The 18,628-nt window shown below is 64.8% G+C and overlaps 2 protein-coding genes across 6 annotated transcripts in view; one reads left to right on the top strand and one right to left on the bottom strand.

Moving 5' to 3' along the window:
* Nucleotides 1–2,789, top strand: part of TMEM175 (transmembrane protein 175) — a 29,480-nt gene extending 26,691 nt beyond the window's left edge. For all 4 annotated transcript variants that reach the window (XM_023253377.2, XM_023253375.2, XM_023253376.2 and 1 more), the window contains one exon: nt 1,177–2,789. In XM_023253377.2, coding sequence (XP_023109145.1) covers nt 1,177–1,831 — 655 coding nt within the window. In that variant the 3' untranslated portion in view covers nt 1,832–2,789. The remainder of the gene's footprint in view (nt 1–1,176) is intronic.
* Nucleotides 2,179–15,218, bottom strand: DGKQ (diacylglycerol kinase theta). 2 transcript variants are annotated; one of them, XM_023253374.2, is made up of 22 exons: nt 14,818–15,218; nt 12,268–12,347; nt 11,453–11,552; nt 10,958–11,043; nt 10,741–10,866; nt 10,297–10,522; nt 10,054–10,154; nt 9,692–9,930; nt 9,509–9,599; nt 9,360–9,414; nt 9,179–9,240; nt 8,628–8,778; nt 8,178–8,216; nt 7,439–7,554; nt 5,678–5,829; nt 5,286–5,434; nt 5,009–5,187; nt 4,537–4,637; nt 4,227–4,373; nt 4,024–4,135; nt 3,794–3,946; nt 2,179–3,582 (listed from the first exon to the last, which is right to left on the bottom strand). In XM_023253374.2, the coding sequence occupies exons 1-22, from the start codon at nt 15,095–15,097 to the stop codon at nt 3,481–3,483; spliced, it is 2,847 nt and encodes a 948-aa protein (XP_023109142.2). In that variant the 5' UTR covers nt 15,098–15,218; the 3' UTR covers nt 2,179–3,480. The 2 variants fall into 2 exon arrangements, 1 of the variants encoding a protein (XP_023109142.2); XR_006597293.1 differs by lacking the exons at nt 2,179–3,582; nt 3,794–3,946; nt 4,024–4,135 and having other exon boundaries at nt 4,236–4,373; nt 5,286–5,514.
* Nucleotides 15,219–18,628: the final 3,410 nt, after the last annotated feature.

The raw sequence follows: 18,628 nt of genomic DNA, 5'->3' as shown, positions 1-18,628 counted from the left end.
TCCCCCATCCCCCATCCCCCATGCCAGTCCTTCCCCCACCCCTGTCCCCTGTGCCCACCCCCGGGGCTCCTCCTCCCGCACCCTCTGTTCTCATTTTTCCCTTCACTGTGCTCCACCTGATCTGCCTCTTCATTCTGTCAAAGTTCGAATTTTCGTTCCTGCATTTTTGTGTTTTGTCTGCTCCCCCCCCCTCCCCCCCGGAAATTTTTCATTCTCTTTTAGACCCTTTCGTTTCTTTGGCCTTATTTCAATACATCCTTATTTTGTTGGACGTGTTACAACACTGTGATTTTACATTTTGTATCTGGTAAACTCTTCATTTTCCTCATCTTCTCTTGATAGCTTTTTCCTACTGTAACTTGTGAATTTTTTAGAAATTGGGAGCAAGTGTTCACTGGTAATCAATCTCCGAGGCCTAGACCTCAGGTTCCAGAATGATGTGGCTTTGCTCCTGCCCTGTGGCCAGGGCCATGCTAGCCCCAGTTCCCTTGCTGAGTGGCGGCACGGGCCGGCTGAGGCTGGGGGCCCAGGGGGCTGCGTTCCTTCCTCCACTCAAAGCCACCGTCCCAAGGACCTGGGGCAGTACCCCTGGCTCTGTCTCTTGCCCCTACCTGCAGATCCTTGCAGCTCCCTCCAAACCCCCAAACACACTTGTAGCTTCCCACTGTGAGGGCGGCAGGTTCTCTGGGCTGTGCGATTGGGGACATCCATGGAAGGGAGAATCCTGAGACGTGCCTTACAGTTACTCCTTACAATAAAGTGCAGCCCAGATCTGAGAGCCATAGAGGCTAACTGCCCCCTCCGCCCAGATCTGCGGCACTGCTGCCCGAGTTGATTGGACGGCCACAGGAGAATGGACAGACCTCACGAGCACCCACCTGTGGATGCCAGGGGGGCTGTAGGCTTGGGACCAGGGCTGCTCACCAGCCCGGGGCTGTCAGCAAAGTGCAGGCTGGAGTTAAATTTGAACTTCAGATGAACGTGTAATTGCTTAGTATACTAAGTGTGCATGTAGGATACAACAAAAGCTGTCTGTGCCCTTTATGTGAAATTCAAGTGTGCCTGGGAGCTAGGTGTAGCCCGCCCGACGGGGCTCGGGATGGGGTGGGGGCTGTAGCCCGGACCTGACGCCCTGCGTTGAGGCTGTTATGAATGCTGTGTGTTGACCATCCTCAGCGAGGACAACATCCCGGACTCCAAGGACGTGAAGGAGAAGTTCCACGGCAGCCTGGTGGCGGCACTGAGCGTGTACGGGCCACATTTCCTGGCGTATTTTGGCTCCTTCGCCACGGTGGGCCTGCTCTGGTTTGCCCACCACTCGCTCTTCCTGCACATCCGCAAAGCCACGCAGTCCATGGGGCTGCTCAACACACTGTCGCTGGCCTTTGTGGGCGGCCTCCCGCTGGCCTACCAGCAGACCTCGGCCTTCGCCCGGCAGCCCCACGACGAGCTCGAGAGCGTGCGCGTCAGCTGCGCCATCATCTTCTTCGCCAGCATCTTCCAGTTTGCCATCTGGACCACGGCCTTGCTGCACGAGGAGGAGACGCTGCAGCCCTCGGCACGGTTCGGGGGCCGGGAGCACGCGTTCATGTTCGCCAAGCTCGCGCTGTACCCCTGTGCCAGCCTGCTGGCCTTCGCCTCCACCTGCTTCCTCAGCAGGTTCAGCACAGCCATCTTCCACCTCACACAGATCGCCGTGCCTTTCAGCTTCCTGCTGCTGCGTCTCCTCGTGCGCCTGGCCCTGGCCCTGCTGCGGGCCCTGCGGGGCCTCCCCCTGCCGGCACCAGGGGGCCAGGACGACGTGCGGTCCCCGCTCCTCCCGTCGCCCTAGTAAGTTCCACATTCTCCCTGCCCCAGCCTGCAGCTGGCCCACTGGGGCTTTATTTTCATCGTTCTCTTCTGGCGCCCTCGGGAGGTTTTCCACTTTGCAGAGTCTGGCAGCAAGTTCGCTCCGTATTGTGCGCACCTGTGCCCGTTTCGGTCCTAGGCCCGCGTTCTCCGTCAAGCCGACCCACACGGACGCTGGTAGTCGGGTGGCTCCAGGGGCAGCTGGGGGACCACAGCCTCAGCCCTGGGGGGGGCGTGGGTCCCCACCTTGGCCACCCTCCTGCAAGCAGAGCTCCCTGGCAGCTGCTGGGCAACCCACCCTGGTCACTAGGCACAGAACACAAGAGCAGGTCAGCAACGCCCAGACTGTATTTATCCTGGGTATAAATTATGATTACATTCAGGTAGTGACAGGTACACACAGGCCCTTGGTGCCAGGCCCACACTGCCCCATTTGGGCACACAGACGCACTTAAATACAGAAGGACAGACTCACCCTGACCACCACATACAACCACAGACCAAAACCAACACCAAGGCCTGCAAAGCAAAATAATTACACCAACAGGGACACAACACACGGCTGTGTGCTGGAGGCACATGACACGAATGTTCTGCTACAAACGGCCACTACAGTGCATTTGTGCAGTTTTGGCAGAAGCTTGGGGGACGTGGCTGGCAGGGCCGAGCCAGGACAAGAGGGATAGAGGGGGTTCATGGACCTTTCTGGAGGACTCAGGAGACACTCCTCCTGGGGCCAGAGGCTGGACTCCACGGGCCGTCTGAACTCTGCTTGGTGGAAGAACGCCGCAGTGGTCTGCCCAGCAGGCCTGCCCCACGCCCCTCCTGCCACGTCTCTGCCGCCGCGAGCAGCAGCAAGGGGACCCACGAGCCCGGTCAGCTGAACAGATACTGGGACTGATTGTTGACAAACAGGTGATTAAAGCTGGCTCTTCCCACTTCATGCTTTGTAAACTTCCTCTGGGTCTCCCGGCCCAGGCCTGCCTGGATGTGTTTCCGGTCCCTTGCAGGCACGTTCTGCCCCACCCCTGTGAGGGCCCAGCTCCCCTGCTCTGCTGCTTCCTGGGCACCACACCACCATCTTCAGGCTGTTGGCCAAGCCCATCTGGTCTCAGGGCCCTCTCTGGAGGTGCAGCCCAAGCAGCTCATACAGTGATGGGGCCAGGAGACAAGGCACCTTCCCCAAGACATAGCAGGGGCCCCTGCCCAGCCCTCGGTGGCCAGGGCATCCCAGGTCTGTACCGGGTGCACCCAGGGCCCACAGAGCTGGCTGTCCTATAGGAGCATCCAGGGAGATGGCTTGAGATTCAGTGCTGCCCACCTCAACAGGCTTGGGGCGGGGGGGGGGGGGGGGGCGGCGGCAGTGAATGCAAAGGGAGAAGTGCCTGTGCTACCCAGGGTGGTGATGGTGGCCTGGACCCCAAGAGGCGAGAGCGTTGGCCAGCCAAAGCCCCGCACCCACCCTGTCACTGGACCAGAGGCCAGGGGAGGAAACACCTGCCACCCACCCAGCAGCTTCCACGTGTCACAGGGATGAGGGGGAGACACCCCACAGTCAGAGCTATGGGCAAGTCCATCCGTGGCTGGTTGGCTCGCTGCTGCTGGATACACAGACCGTTCCAGGGCTCTCTGCTACTTGGGGTCCCCTTCGGGGACAGGCACCCCATCTGCTCGGGCATCCTTGGGGGTCCCAGCCTTCCTGGGTTTCTGCTTGGTCTTCCTGAGCATGTGGACCTGTCCCAGGACCAGTCAGGACAAAGGGCTGGGTGATACTGCAGGCGCTATCTCAGCCCGCTTCCCGGTAGCTTCGGTCTGTTGAGCCCAGGGGGCCTCAGCGTACAGACAACTGGCTGCTGCAGCAGGCACTCGGTTGGCCACCGGCCTGCCAGCACCACACCCGCTGCCCCGCCTGCTCAGGCCCCGCCCAGCCCACCCCGGTCCCTACCTTCGGCCCCGCAGCTGAGATGATCATGTGCCCCGGAGCCTGGATCCAGGGCTCGCCGTCTACCTGCACGGGCGTGGCCTTCAGGAGAGTCACCCGGAAGTAGGAGCCCTGGGCGATGCGGATGCCCGAGCGCAGCCCGCCCTGGACCTGGCCCTGGGAGAGGAGAGGGCCGGCTGGGCTCAGCGGCCCGAGGGGCCACACCGGGGCCCACCCGGCCTGCCCGCACTCACCATGTGCATGACGCCTGTCACCCCCACCACCTCCAGCAGCCCGTCATCCATGCGCGGCTTCTCGAACCTCGAGTCGCTGTCGGAGCCCCACAGATCGGCCCCCGAGCCCCAGCTGCACCGAGGGAAGGGCGCACAGGTAAGAGGGGCGGGGCCGCGCGAGGGCCTGGAGCCCCACCTGCGGCCAGAGCCCCAGCCACTGGCACCTGGGGATGTTGATGAAGATGAGACCCTCGATGCTGGGCAGCTCCACCTCCCGCTGCTCCACCTGGAGCCGAATCTCCCTGTGCAAGCCGCGTGAGTGGCTGATCTTCTGCAGCCCGACCCGCACGTACACGCCCTTGTTGTGGAGCCTGCGGGGGTGCGCACCTGTCAAGGCAGCGCCCTCGCCCTGCCCAAAACGGCCCCCAGGTTCCAGCCCCTACCCGCCAGTTCCCGCTGGCCAACCCCAGGAAGGGTGCCGTCGCCGGGGGCGGCCCAGAGCAGTCCCGGCCCCCCTCCTTGCCCCTCCAGCACCTGCTGGTGAACTTGCCAGGCTCCTCTTCCCGTGCGTGGTGGAAGTCCAGGCTTAGCTCTGCGTCGATGCCAATGCCGCAGTAGTTACTCATCTGCACAATCTGGGGACAAGACAGTCTCGCGTGGCCCTGGTCAGCCCCCACTGGCTGCTCTCCACCTTCCCCCAGCTGGGTCCAGCCTCCTCGTCTCCAACCCAACTCTGTCCCTGTTGTTAGGGCTGCTTCTGTCCAGTGACTGCCCTGCCCGGTGACCACCAGCACCTAGGAGGAGGTAGGCATGGCATGTGGTGCCCACGAGGATCACAGCTGGCCTGGGATGTCCCCAACAAGTCACTGCTCTGACAGGGCCTCAGCTTTCCCAGTAACCAGGATGGCACTCGCACCTACCCCAGGTGGTGGCAGGGACGGGCATGAACCCCCCAGCCTGCAGGGGGCCCAACGGATGCCACACTCTCGCCAGGGCACACGGATACCTTGGGAGGCTCCACATCTGCCATGCTGTTCTCTGCACCTCCAGCCTCCTGAGCATCCAGCAGGATGGTCCAGCGGTCCATAAGCACGGCGTCAGCTTCGTCCACCGACACCAACACGGAGAACGGGTCCTCCCCACTGTAGCCCGCTCCCCAGCGGAGGACCCGGCCAAGGTCATTCCCTGGGACACAGGCAAGAGAAGACTGACTCTCCACACCCACCTACCCACCACCACCCCCAGGCCTTGACTGAAGCATGGGATGTGCTAGCCGAGCCCACCTGTGCCCAGGGGCAGGATGGCCACAGAAGGCTCTGGGCAGGCCAGATGGCGCCGCGTCTCCTCCAGGGCAGCGAGCACCCAACCCACAGTGCCATCCCCACCGCATACCAGCACCCGGAAGCAGGGCACCTGGGAGAACACGTGGAACCTGGCAACAGGGAAACAAGAGGTGCTCTTGCAGCCATTCCTATGCAGGTGCACAGCTGGTGGGAGCAGGAAGTGGAGACCCTGGGGCAGAAGGAGGCTGCAGTTCATCCCCCACACACGATGGCCTGGAGGGTTCTGACACGGAACCCCAACCTGTTCCCTTTGGCCTCTCAACGGGTGTGTGCAGGCACCCCTCCCGGAGCTTGCCAGACTGAGCAGCGCAGCGGGGGACCACTAGACTCACCCAGGAAGAGGCCCCCCATTGGTCAGCTCAAAGACCTGGTGAGGGTTCAGCAGCTTCCGGAAACTGCAGAGCAGGTCGCGGCCCTTGAGGCCTCCACTCTTGGGGTTCACAAACACGAGGAGGGGGCAGCAGTCTGGGGGCAGGTTCGTGTGCTGACAGATGGGGCGCTGGGTTAGGGCAGGTTCCCAAGGCCACCCCACGAAGGCAGTGCCTGGTGTCCCCCATGGCACTGTCCGGGCAGTGACAGTCCTCCAATCCGGGGCCAGCCCCCTCCCAAGGAAGGCGCACAGAGGTCCAGGGGGCCACACGGCCACTCCCACCTTGCCGCTGACTGCTCAGGGCACCCCGTGCGGCAGAGGCACCCATAGTCGCTGGCCAGCAGAACAGAGATGAGGCCCGCCAGCCTGCAGCTCTGAGCACAAAGGCGGCGCCACACCAACTGTGACACTTGTCCCCAGACCATGCCCGCTGCCTGATCCACGTAGCCCAGAGGCCCAGGCTGGATCCCCCACGTGGGACTCTATCTGCCCCCCCTGGAGCCATGAGGTGCACACCCCAGGAGGAATGCAGCTCCCAGGGCCCCCACCGACCCACACGGCAGCCAAGAGCAGCAGCCGGGTTCACAGAGTGGCCCCGTGCCTCCCAGTGTGGGGAGTCCACCTCCCAACAAACCACCCTCAAAATACAGTGTCTGGAGACAGTGGTGGGGGGGCTGAGGTCCCCATGATGGGGAGGATAGGGGGGCTGAGGTCCCCACAATGGGGAATATGGGGGGCTAGGGTCCCCACAACGGGGAGGATGAAGGGCTAGGGTCCCCACGATGGGGAGGATGAGGGGGCTAGGGTCCCGACAGTGAGGAGGATGGTGAGGGCACTGGGGTCCCTGCAGTGGGTCTGGGGTCCCCACAGTGGGAGGTCCTGGGTAACAGGCACAGGATTGGCCATGGCTGAAGGCCAGGACATACTTGGAGTGACCCACAGGGCAGAGCTGCTCAGTCACCCCTCACCCGCTCACCCCAAAGCAGGCAGCTGCCGGGAGGCAGAAGGTGTGTCGGCACTTCCCGCCTGGCTGACAGCTGTCAGAGACCCTGACCTGCACATGCTGCACCCTCGTCAGGACAGTGGGACAGCACCGGGTTCCAACCCAGCTCAGGGTAGGAGAGGGCAGCCAGGACCAGTCACCCATCCGGTCACAGACACCAAAGTCACTCTGCCCTAATTCTGCTTCACCGGGTCAGGGGTCAGGAGTTAGGGCTCAGGGACAGAGCAGCCACAAACCTCTGGTGGGATCCTGGGGACCAGCAGGGCTGTGGACCAGAGGGTACTGCAAAGGCACAGAGCGTAGGGCGGGACCTGGGGCTCCGGCCCCTCACCCTGCCCTGCCCTGCGTGATGCCCACCCTGGCCCTGCGCTCACCCCCAGCTCGCTCTTCTGGACACAGCCTCCAAAGTCAGGGAGTCCCACCTACTGGCCGGAGGTGGCCCAGGGTGATGGCAGGGGTCCCCAGGCCTCCCAAGCAGGGGGTGTGGGGCCAGGGCCCAGTGACCCCACAGAAGGCAAGGGCCTGGCAGGGTGTCTGCACACACACAGCCTATGGGAGGCAGCCGCCAAAGGCGCTGCGTCCTGTGGTCCTCACGCAGGCCTCTCATCCTTGGACCTCAGGCTCCTCCCTTGGCGTGAATTTGGCCACCACCCTGCACGATGGACAAACCGGCGGTGGGAGCCACGCCTCCCCAGGTGTCCCCCCAGAGCACCCACTCACCAACACATCTGGAAGCACCAGGGCAGTGAGCGGCCGGCCATGCACAGCCGTGTCCCTGACCAACATGTACAGTCGCTCCGCCTCTGCAAAGCAGGTCACGTCCAGCACCACTGCACCTGTAGCAGATGCGCTGTGAGCTCAGGCCAGAGCCTCACCTTATCCCGCAGCCAGAAGGGACCCTGGCTGTGCCATCTGATGGCATCCACATGACCAGGACCACCTTTCTGTGGAGCCCTTAAAGACGGCGAGGCTCAGAGACAGGACGTAGTAGGTGGGTGCAGGTAAGGCCACCAGGAGGTGGGATGGAGTGGCTGGGGACACTCTGATCCCTGGCCCACTGAGCCTGCTGGGACCTGTGGTTTGGGGCGGGGGGGGGGGGCACCCGCAAGAATGGAGAACAATGATACTACTGAGGACACACAGAAGGGACATGGGGCTCGTGGTAAGGAATCCTCCCACTTTTGGGTAGATTTGAAGTTTCCATAAAAGAAGGTGCAAACCGAAGGGCAGAACAGGTTTTGGAGAATACGTTCTCCGCACCTCAGTCACGTTTTAGCTAAAGTGTTACAGCCCCGAGGCAGAGAAAAAAACAAACACATGTTTCCCTTGCCCGTGGTTCCCCAAGAAAAAGGTCAGGTTCTAAACAAAGCGAAACACAAAAACGAAGACAGGCCTTTCCATCTAACTCTAGGGAATGGCCTTTGGCCAAGTCTGGCCACGGCTCACGGAGGCGGCTCACCTTGGGAGGAGTAGACGTGGCTCACAGACACCAGTCCAGCTGCAAAGACAGGCTGTCATCAGGGGAGCGCCCTGCCCCCCGGGGTGCATCCGCCCCCCGGGCACGTCCACCTCAGCACGGCCACCCCAGGCAGCCCCACCCCTGCCCCTCAGGCCAATGCTGCTGCCACTTCGCTCGCAGGCAGGTTCCCAGTGAGTCCCTCCCCAAGTCAGAGCCAAGGGCAGAAAAGGCAGAGGCTGGAGCTCAGGAGTCTCAGAAACCCCTTGGCAGAGGTAAGCAGTCTGGGCCCTCGAGGTGAGACCAGAGGCCCACTGAATGGGAATCAGCTCGGCGAACGCTCAGACAGCAAGTGGCAGGGGAGGGGGGGGCGCATAGCAGCCCCCACGGCCTGCTCTCTGAACCCCTGTTTGCCAGCAGCCAGTAGCCCCAGGTCAGGCCGGGCAGTCACACCTTTGGTGGCCACAGCCTCGTCCAGTAGGCTGCCATACTCCTGGGCAGACAGGCCAGGAGGCAGGCCACCAACAAACAGGCGGATGTGCGGGGCCACAGCTCTGCTCTCAGCCACGTAGAACCGCATCTGGTTCATCTGCCGTAGGGACGTCTGCAGGAAGGGGGCGGGACGCTGAGCCGGAGCACAAGGGGACAGCACCAGCGCCCAGCCCCTCCACCCCCCTCATCCAGGAAAGAAGCCCTTGAAAAGATCCCACAGGATAAACAGAAAAGGAAAGGAAGAACACACAGGCTTCCTTCCTTGGGACAAGCCACTCAACTCCCCCGGGGGAGGGGGGGGTGGAGGGGGGGGAAGAGGGCAGGGTCTGTGGCTCTAAGCCCCACCTTCCAGAACAGGTGACATTAAGATGCGGACAGACCCACCAGGCCCAGGGGGGTGGCACTGCCAGCCAGGAGGGACATGGTGTCCTGGGGGCAGACCCTCACTATGAGGTAGAGGCCACGGCCAAAGCCTGGCAGCTCCTTGGGGACCAGCATTCACCCCCAATGACCTGCCGGATGTCACGAAGCCGGTGGAGCAAGGGCTCTTCATCCGCCAGCACCGTCCGCTGGACTGCAAGGGTGAGAGGCGAGGCCTGTGAGCACCAGGCACCAGGCCCACCTCTGCGAACAGGCCTTGGGGCGCCCGAACGGCCGGTCGGTGGAGACAGCGACGGCAGGCCGATCACTCACCTTGCCTGCTACCCATGAGCACCTCCACCAGCTGGAAGCTCTCAGGACCCTCGGCCTGTTGGGGGGAGGGGGGGCAGAGTTTGGGGGCCTCAGGCCTGGACCACCCACTCCCCCAGGACACTCACACGGGGCAGCCGGGGCGCACGCACCTGGCGACCGAGCAGCGGCAGGACCTCCAGCACCACAGTCCGGGCGGTGCTCTGTGCGGTCACGCGGATGGACACGTAGGCCACACCCACCCTGCAGGGAACAAGCTCAGGAGCCTGGGTCCCACGGCCCCCACCCCTCCCAGCTCCCGCTGGCGGAACCTGGGCCTCGGGCCTGGGTCTCACTTGAGCCAGGCAGGGTAGATCTTCAGGACCTCCTGGGTGCGGGGCAGAGCACGGATGATGCAGGCCTCGGGCACGGCCTCTCGGGCCCCCGGGCCCCGGCCGCCCTCCTCCTCTGCAACCCCACTGCTCCAGGGTCTTCCCCGCGCCCCGGTGTCAGCGGCGTGCACAGGCTGGGGGAGCGCCTGCAGCTCAAAGTCCCGAGGGTCCTCGGCGACGTAGTAAGCCCGCAGCGCTGCCTCCTGCGGGGGGGGGGGGGGGGGGGGCCAGATGTGGACACGAGCCAGGGCCATGGTGTGTGCCCAGAAGCACTCCCGGGAAGGGGCCCTGCTGCGGCCGCTGGGGGGAGGGGGGGGTGCTCTTACCAGCACCTCCTCGCTCCTGGCCAGGCGGGGGACAGTGATTACTCGAAAGTGGTTTCGCTGCAGGGCATCGTTCCCATCAAAGACCTTCAGGGTCTGCTTGCCTGCGCCAGAAAGAAGTGCTTATGAGTCCCCGGAGTGCGGGACAGGATGGCAATGGGGCAGGACGGGGCTGGGCACAGGACAGGTGATGGCATGAGGTCGGGGGGCGGGGGGGGGGGCAGGCAGCAGCTAAGAGGCACTTACTGGACTCCGGTGGCAGCACCTCTCGGCCCAGGCTGGCGGGGGAGCTTCCTTCCGCGCCATCGTCCCCCTCACCTGGCTCGGGGGCCGGGCTCTCAGAGATGCGGAAGCAGTGCATCTTACTGAAGTTGCGGGACAGCAGACGCACGCACGCGGGGGGCAGCACCATGGTGTGCAAGCGCCCAAACGTGCACTCGGGGGCGAGCGCGGTGGAGCAGACGGAGTGGGCCTGGGGGGTGGGGCGCGGACGGCCCTCAGCCATTCTGCAGGGGCCCGCGCTGGACACTCGGGCGGGCAGCGCCACCCCCGGACCAGACGGGTCCCCCCGCCCCCAACCGAGCGCGAGGCAGACGCGCGAGGATGGAAAGGAGACACCCCCACATCCCCCAGAACCCGGCCCCACAGGCCCCGCCCACCGCACCCCTCAGGACCCCCGCCGCACCCCACCTGCACACCGCACCACTCGCAGCGCACGCCCGCCAGCACGTCGGAGGAGCCGCACGTCTTCCTGCACACCTCGCAGCGCGCACCCGAGGGCAGGTTCCCCTCCCGCCAGTGGTGGTGGTGCGTGTCCTGCGGAGGGGACCGTCAGTGGCTCGGCCGGCCCCCAGCTCGCGCCCCTCGCCTGCCCCCAGGTTCGGGAGATCCGGCCCTGCACACTCACGTGGTCCCGGTGCCCGTCCCGGTGGCACTGGCGGCAGTCGCTGCAGGCGAAGGGCACACAGTCGGGGTGAACGTGCAGCTCACACACTGGGGGGTGGGCAGGGTTAAGGGCCTCTCGCCGCTCCCCACGGGCCCTGCCCCCTGCTGGCGGGCATCTCTGACAAGGCTGGATCCAGACCACATGCTCTGGATACGCTTCCTTTAAGCTTCCTCACTGCTGGGCAGGGGCCGTACCCCCCCCCCCCCCCCCCCCCCCCCCCCGCCCAGACGACTGGAACCAGTGTCTCCTCGTATCTCCCTGCCTGGCCCCCTGCACCTGCCTTCCTGTGAGGGCAGCTCTAGAATCCACGAACACCGCCCCCTCCCCCCCACCATCAGTGCCCAGGACCCCGCCCCACCTCCTGCCCACCACCTCCACCAGCCACCTGGCCCAGGGGAGATCAGGAGCCTAGTGACCGGCTCAGTCGAGAGGGCAGCCAGGCAGGCTCCGCCGTACCTTCGCAGCGGAGGGCGGGTACCTCCAGGCCCTTACGGCACACGGCGCAGAACTTGCGCTTGTAGAGCCCCCGCAGGCCGAAGCAGTGGGCCACAGGGACCTAGAGGGAGCAGAGCTCCACCTCAGCCTGGGGCCTGCCCGCCAGCACCCTCACCTCCAATCCAGGCCCCCAGGCCTAGACCTCTGCATCCCAGAGAGCCCCCATGGCCACCCACACCACCTGCCTGACCCCTGCAGTCCCCCCAGATCCGCCCCAGCCCCTCTGTGCCCCCCAGGGGTCCTGTTGGAACCCATTGCCCGGCATGCCCACCTCTCCGCTCCCCCCATGGTCCTTGCAGGACCAAGCGTGGGCCGCTCCCAGCGGCCCCGAGGTCAGGCAGCCCCGTCTGCAGAGAGCAGCCCTGCTGGTCCGGCCCAGGCCTGATTCAGCTGTACTGCGCAGGAAGCCTGGGCCCTGGCTGCTTCCTCCAGGCCTGTTCCCCCACCCCCATGATATATTTGGGGCAACTGGGATGAAGTGCATGCGGACAGAGGCCCACCAACAGGCAGGAGGAGCAGGGCCGGGTGCCAGGGACCTCAGGTGGGGGGCAGGGCGGAGGGTCACAGCCGGCGGGAAGTGAGGCCCGGCTGGTGCCCCGGGAAGGACTCGCAACAGGGATGCGGTCAGCATCCTCGGGGCCCAAACCAGCGCAAAGGAACAGTCCCACCCCATCCAACCAGCCAGCCTGCCTCCCGGCCCAGGACCCGCCACCCGCGGCCTCCCCAGGCTGCCACCCCCGCTCCCCGCAAGTCTGCTAGCCCACACTCGTACGCACTCGGACCAGGCTGGGCGCCACGCTCGAACAGGGCGTCTTCACGTGCTTCAGGCACTTCTCGTGGGACATAAAGTTGCAGACTGTGGGATGAGAGCTGCGTGAGTCGGCCCCCGACCCACCGGGAATTGAGAGACCCCAGGGCCTGGCATGCAAAAGGGAGGCCTTGGCAAGCAGAACCACCGAGGGACAGGGCAGTGCACCGACCGCAACAGGCCCACTCTGCTGGAGCTGAAGGGGGGTCGGTACGGGCTGAGTCATCGCAGCCCACGCCCCAGCTCTAGCCCAGCCCTGAACGATGGCGCAAGCAGGTCCCACCATCTCCACTGTCTCGGGGGCATGACAACAGCCTCACCCCCAGAAGCGCCATGGACACCCTGACCCTCTGCCCCACCCCACCTCTCATCCCCAGAGAGCCCAGAGCCGGGATGATGGCGTGTCTTAGAATCCTGAGAGTGGCCCCTGCCCCTTGCACCAGGCCAGCTCTCCTTCCAATGTGTGGCTCCCGAGGGGCAGGCAGGAGAGCGGGCGTCTCTGCACATCCCCCCAGACCAGCTTCACCAAGGACATCCTTCCCCCACCCCCAATTCTAAATATCCCTAACTCCCCCTCCCACCCGTCGTGTGTCTGCTGAGACCAGAGCTAGCCCTGTGACGGGCCAGGAGCCCGAGGCAGGCGGGTGACCAGCGGAGCCACAGCTGCCCTTGCCCCTGCCCAGAGGCTCCAAAGGCAGTGAGTGCTCAGACCTGTGCTGTGCCCCGAGGGCCACCCATCCTGGGGAAGCCACGGAGGCCACTAAGACAGGAGGCCCAGAGAGCCCAGCCAGATTAAGGCCCGGAGATGGACAGGGTGAGGGGGCAGTGCAAGAGAAAGCGGCCTCTGGCATGCAGCGGTGAGGGGGTGGGGCGGGGCTGGGCCCCCTGGGCTAGGACAGGATGGACAAGGTTGTTGGGGGCTGGGAAGTGATCAGGTGGCAGAGGGACTCCCCAACACCACCTTTAGTGAAAAGTGTGACCACAGGGACCATGAGACAACCCGTCCCACCCAATCCCCAGAAGGACGCAGACAAGGCCCCCCACGGGCCAGCAAGGGCAGCCCTCAGTCCTGGCTTCAGAAAAGCCACAGCAGGCTGGGGTCAGAGAGGAGTGGGGAGGCAGAGGCGGGGTGAGCACTCCAGCTGGCTTCCCCTCCGGGGCGCGCAGACCAGCTCTGTCCTGGGCTGGGCAAGTGGCACCCAGCCCCCTCCTCTGGCCGGCAGAGATAGCACCTGATCACCCCACATCCCACATCCTGGGTGCTCCCTGGCAGGGGAGGAGGCTCTTCCTCCCACACCCTCATCTGGTCCCTCTGCTTACCCAAAATACCAGCCCGTTCTCCACAGAGGCGGGGAGAACGTCCACGCGGCTGCCCAGTGAAGGCTTCACATCGTCCCCAAGCCCCGCTTCTTTCCCCGAGCTGCTTCACCCCTTATTCCCAGGGCCCCACTTATGAGAGGCCACAGCCATGAGGGGGACCCTGGGTCTAGCCTCAGACCTGGAGCTGACTCAGCTGCACATGCAGGTCTCCCACCTCGGCAAGTCTCTGGCATGGGAGAAGGTAGGGCGCTAAATGTCTCTGATATGAGAGAAACCAGCGGTGACTCCCCCCATGCCAGCTGGCCAGGCCACCTGGTGCAGCACTGGGGGATCAGGACAAACATGCCATTTTCTTTGGCAGAAGGCCCAGCCGCCTCCACCTGGTCGAGCCTTCTCTGTAAACCTTAAGCGGTCCCTCTGTCCCCAGAGCCAGAAGCCCCAGAAGCCTGTCTTCCTGAGTGGAGCAAAGGCTCTCCACCTGCCACTCTCCACACCCCTGGGCAGCTGTGGTCCTCAGGGCCCGCCCACCTGCCCTGCCGCGAGGAGCAGGACCCCGAGAGAACAGACCCTGGAAGGTTGCACCCTTGCTGCCCGAGAGTCAGAGGAGGGAGGGCCGCCTCGCCCAGCCAGCCAGCTTGGCAGCTAGGTGGGAGTCCTGTTGGGGCATGCTGCACTTGGCCCCTGTGGGCAGCAGTGTGTATGCAGGGCAAGAAAGGCCCAGCACTGAGGCACAGGAGCCAGTGGCCCAGATCAGCCTTGCCTGTCCACACTGCTGCCCTTGCTGCCCCAGCTGATGGCAGTGAGGAGCCCAGAGCAGCCCCACCTGCTCAGGGTGAACTGGCCTCATCCCCCAGTCACTGCACCTGCCCCACGTAGCCCACAGTGCTCTTCTCCCATTGAATCCCAACCCAAGTGAGAAAGCCCAGGGAGCACAATTTTCCTGAGACCCACAGCCCTGGGGAAGGGGCGGCGACCACCTGACACTCCCGAGCCCCTGGAACTGCCAGTCCTTATCACCTCCATGGAGAGGTTCTGGGGCCAGCAAGATCCTGCCCCGTAGGGTAGGCGGCTCTGTCCAGAAGAGGCTATCGCTGGGAATACACAGGTCAGAGGTGAGGAGCCCATTCTGGGCCCGGGGCGGGGGGGGGGGGCGGTGAGGAGGGGGACTGGGGTCTGTGATGGGGTCGCGGGCGCTCACCGTCGCACAGGAAGCCGGCCAACCCCCAGATGAAGTCGGAGCAGAGGTGGCAGAAGGTGGGCTTGGTTAGCGTCACCTTCCGGAAGCTGTGGCCAGTCGCGGCGGGGCCTGGGGGCCTGGCGCCCGCCCGCTCCGGGCCCGACCCCGACCCGGGTCCCGGCCCCGGCCCCGGCCGCGCGCGGCCTCTGCCGCCTAGCTCCGGGCTGGAGGCCGGGCTGCCCGGGCGCGGCGAGCTGCCGCCGAGCCAGGCGCGAGCCCGGGGCTCGGCCGCCGCCGCCATCCTTGCCCAGGGCGGCCCGACCCCCGGCGGCGGGCGAGAGCCGGGTCCGAGCTGCGGGCGAGAGGGGCCGCCACCTCCCCGCCGACCTCGCCGTCCGAGCCGGTCTTCCGACTGCGCCCGCAGCCACCGCGCAAGCGCGAGCCCGGGAGGCGGGGCCGAGTCGGCGGGGGCGGGGCCCGGGACTGGGGATGGGTGGGGCGGTGGGCCTGCTGGGGCGGGGCTTGGAGAGGCGGAGCCGGGAGGTGGGGCCCGCGGGGCGGGGCGGGGCGGAGACGGGAGAGGGGAGCTGGACGGCCTCCGGGGCAGGGTCCGAGCCCGGGTGGAGCGGGGACCGCGTGGGGAGGCCCGGAGGGCAAGGGGCTGGGGCTGGGCTCCGGCCTGCGCCCGAGCCGGGACCGGGTTCCACGCACGCAGCCTCCCCACGACGCCGACGCGAGGCTTTTGCACCTGCGGCGCCCGGACCCGCGCCTGCGCAGGCGGACACCTCCCACGCGACACCCGGATCCAGCCAGTGGTTCGCAGTTGCGCGGGGCGGCCGGGCGAGCGCGCGGCAGTGCTCAGGGGCCCGAGGGTGGGGTTGGGAACCAAGGCCTTCTTCCCCTGGGTGTCTCCGCCAGCCGTGCGTGGACGACCCCGTTCGCTGTGTCTTCGCACGCGTGGGCCCTGCCTCACCCGGAGTACCCACAGGCCCCGGCCCCTGCCCCTGCCCTCAGCTCAGATGGGGACCTCATGAGGGTCCGGGCCAGCAATAGCCACTGCCTGCACGACCCCCTCCCCATGCTGACGTTGCTGCCCTGCCTGTTCGCAGATGGCGCCCCCTCCCATCAGCTCCCCAGTGGGAAGCCTGAGGGGCCAGCATCCCTCCCTCTGGGCCCTGGCCTCTTGCTCCCGTTGGTGGGGGAGCTTTCGTGACCGCTCAGAGGCCTCCTGGACTCCTTCCTGGTAGGAAAGACCCGCCCCTACCGCACTCCCAGGGAAAGGAATGAGTTCCACCCGCCAGCCCTGCCCGGAAGGCTGGCTACGAAGGGGCGTCCCCAGCACGCACAGCTTTGTTTTGTCCAGGTGGCGCTGGGGACGTGTAGGGGATGTGACCATGAAGGTCGCCCTGACCCCATTTCCTGCCAGCACTCCGGGGTCCTTCTTCTGTGGGCCTGACGGCAGACTGCAATGCCCACGGCCGAGCTGGCAGCTGTGGGCCAAGGGGCTTCTTGGGGGGCCCACCTGGTCCGCACCGTGCCTTCCTGGGCGGTTCTCCAGCCAGGCACCCACCCGGGCAGGATAAGAATGAGCTGCAGGGAGGGACTGGCCAGGGGTGTAGGGAAGAGTAGAGCCCCAGGGTCCCAGAGGAGCAGAAAAACAGGGTGGGGGACACAGCCGGGGGAGAATAATGTCCCAGGAGAGGGCATAGTGACCACAAATGCTACGAAGGAAACGGCTGGATGTGTGCAGGGCTTGTGGAGGGAGGGACAGAGAGGGTTACACTGCCCTGGTTGGCTGAGGGGGTCCAGGTGCAGACAGCAGAGGGAGAGGGAGGGCAGTGCCAGAGTCGGGGTCCCGAGAAGGTAGAGGATGCCGGCCCTCAATCCCAGGAGGGGGCTTCATTTGTCCAGAAACTTCACAGAGCACCCGCTGCACACCCCAAGCACTGGGCTGGCATGTCTGCCCTCCTGGAGCTGAGTTCTGGGGGGGACCGACAACAAACTGAAAAATAGCCTGGAAATGCCGGTTTGTGTCTTGGTGCCACCTGTGGTCGGAGGGAGCCAGGACTGAGTGCCCGGGAGGGGCAGGCCTGGGGCGGCAGGAAGGCGCCCCAGCAGAGGAAACAAAGGGCTCACAGGCCCTGGTCCTCTCCTGGTCTCCTCGTCCCCCCCGTTCTGGCTTCAGCCCACCCAGCTCCCCAAACCGGCCCTCAGCCAGGTGGCAGGTCATAGGTGAGGGCCGGGCCAGAGAGCCAGGCCCCAGAACAGACCTGACTATGACCCACGTGCCTGTGAGAAGGCGGAGATTTCTACGGAAGACCGCTCCACGGGATCCAGACTACCGCTGACTTCTCAGGAAACAGGACTGAAGGCTATATCTCTCTCCGTTCGTGACAAAGTGGAGGGCGGGGGCAACACTGTGAGAAAGGAAATCGCGTGTGTCCGGGTCTGCAGAGCCACAACTGTGCTCTCTGACACAGCCTGTCTGTGAACGTGGCAGACACACGCTTCCACCAACCTTGCCCCCAGCCTCTTGGAACACCTTCCAAAATAGTCGCCAGCTTCTACGCTGAAACAGTCTCTTCCTGGAACAGGGTGCCCCCCGAGGATCTGGGGGGCGCGCTCCACGTCCATGCTCCTGGGGATAGCTTCGGGTCCACAGGCTGTCTCTCTCCCCTTCCCCCCCTGCTGCCTCGGTCGGCTCAGGCGCCGTAGCACAACACCACGGGCTCGGGGGCTCCAACAGCACACTTGACTTTTCATGGTTCTGGAGGCTGGAGGTCCAAGACCGGGGGCCACACGGTCAGGTCCTGGTGAAGGCTCTCTTCCTGACATGCAGACTGTGGCCTTCCCACTGTGACTCCCTACGTGGCAGGAGACAGAGTGCAAGCACGCTGCCCGGTGTCTATAAGGGCACTTAACCCCATCCCAGGTGATTCACCCTCAGAGGCCCTGCCTCCAAATACCAACCCATGGGGGTTGGAGTTTTGACACGCGAATTCTCTCCCTGGAGAACAACCGTCTGCTGTCAAAGCCACCCAGCTTGTGGGGCTGTTACAGGAACCCCGTCAAACCAGGCACAGAAATGGGCCAGCTGCACGTTATTTGGTGACCGCCTTCTAAACCTGTTTTATTTTGAGCTCCACTCGTGGGCCTCCTTGTTGCTGGTGCACACTCGCACAGAAACGGCTGTCCTACTGCAGCTGTCACGGTGCCTTGTCTCTGCTGCTAACGGGCTGGCGCACTGGTGCCAGACCTCGGCTGCTGTGTGAAATCCCTGCAGGAGCTCCGATCCACGGGTTTGAGTGCCACGGGTACACACGCCCGCGGGAATGACACTGCTCGGCCTGAGATGTGCCATGTTCACCTTGGAAGATAATCCTGGACAAGAGTAAGTCTGCGCAGAAGTAAAAACGTCCACGTCCGCCAGCGGGTAGATTTCTCCGTGTTGCCCGTTTGTGACAACCCCAGACACTAACGGCTGCCACCGTCTCCACCTTTCTGGGAGGAGTGCAGAGGAACTGGCTGGTTTTCGCTCCTGCCCTTGGTGGTGAGGAAGGCCTTTCCCTCGTCCCGGACTCCTCCGCCCCCGCAGCCCTGCTCTTCAGTATCCTGATCATTGTGTTTTGAGCACCTTCTTCTTATTGGCTCGTAGTTCTTCACATGTTTATTATTTTGCCGGCTACAGTCCGTTGGTGGCGTCCGCGGCCGCCGGGCTCCGTCCACGCGGGAACACCGGCTCCCGGGGAAACGCAGGGTCGGCTCCCTGGGAGCGTCGGGTCACGTTTTCATCCGCGGCTCAGCACGGAGCCGTGTTCGGTGCGGACTTCCG

Source organism: Felis catus, chromosome B1 (assembly GCF_018350175.1).
Source record: "Felis catus isolate Fca126 chromosome B1, F.catus_Fca126_mat1.0, whole genome shotgun sequence".
NCBI lineage: Eukaryota > Metazoa > Chordata > Mammalia > Carnivora > Felidae > Felis > Felis catus.
The sequence above is the reverse complement of the archived record's forward strand: the minus strand, read 5'-3'. Positions and strand labels throughout refer to the sequence as shown.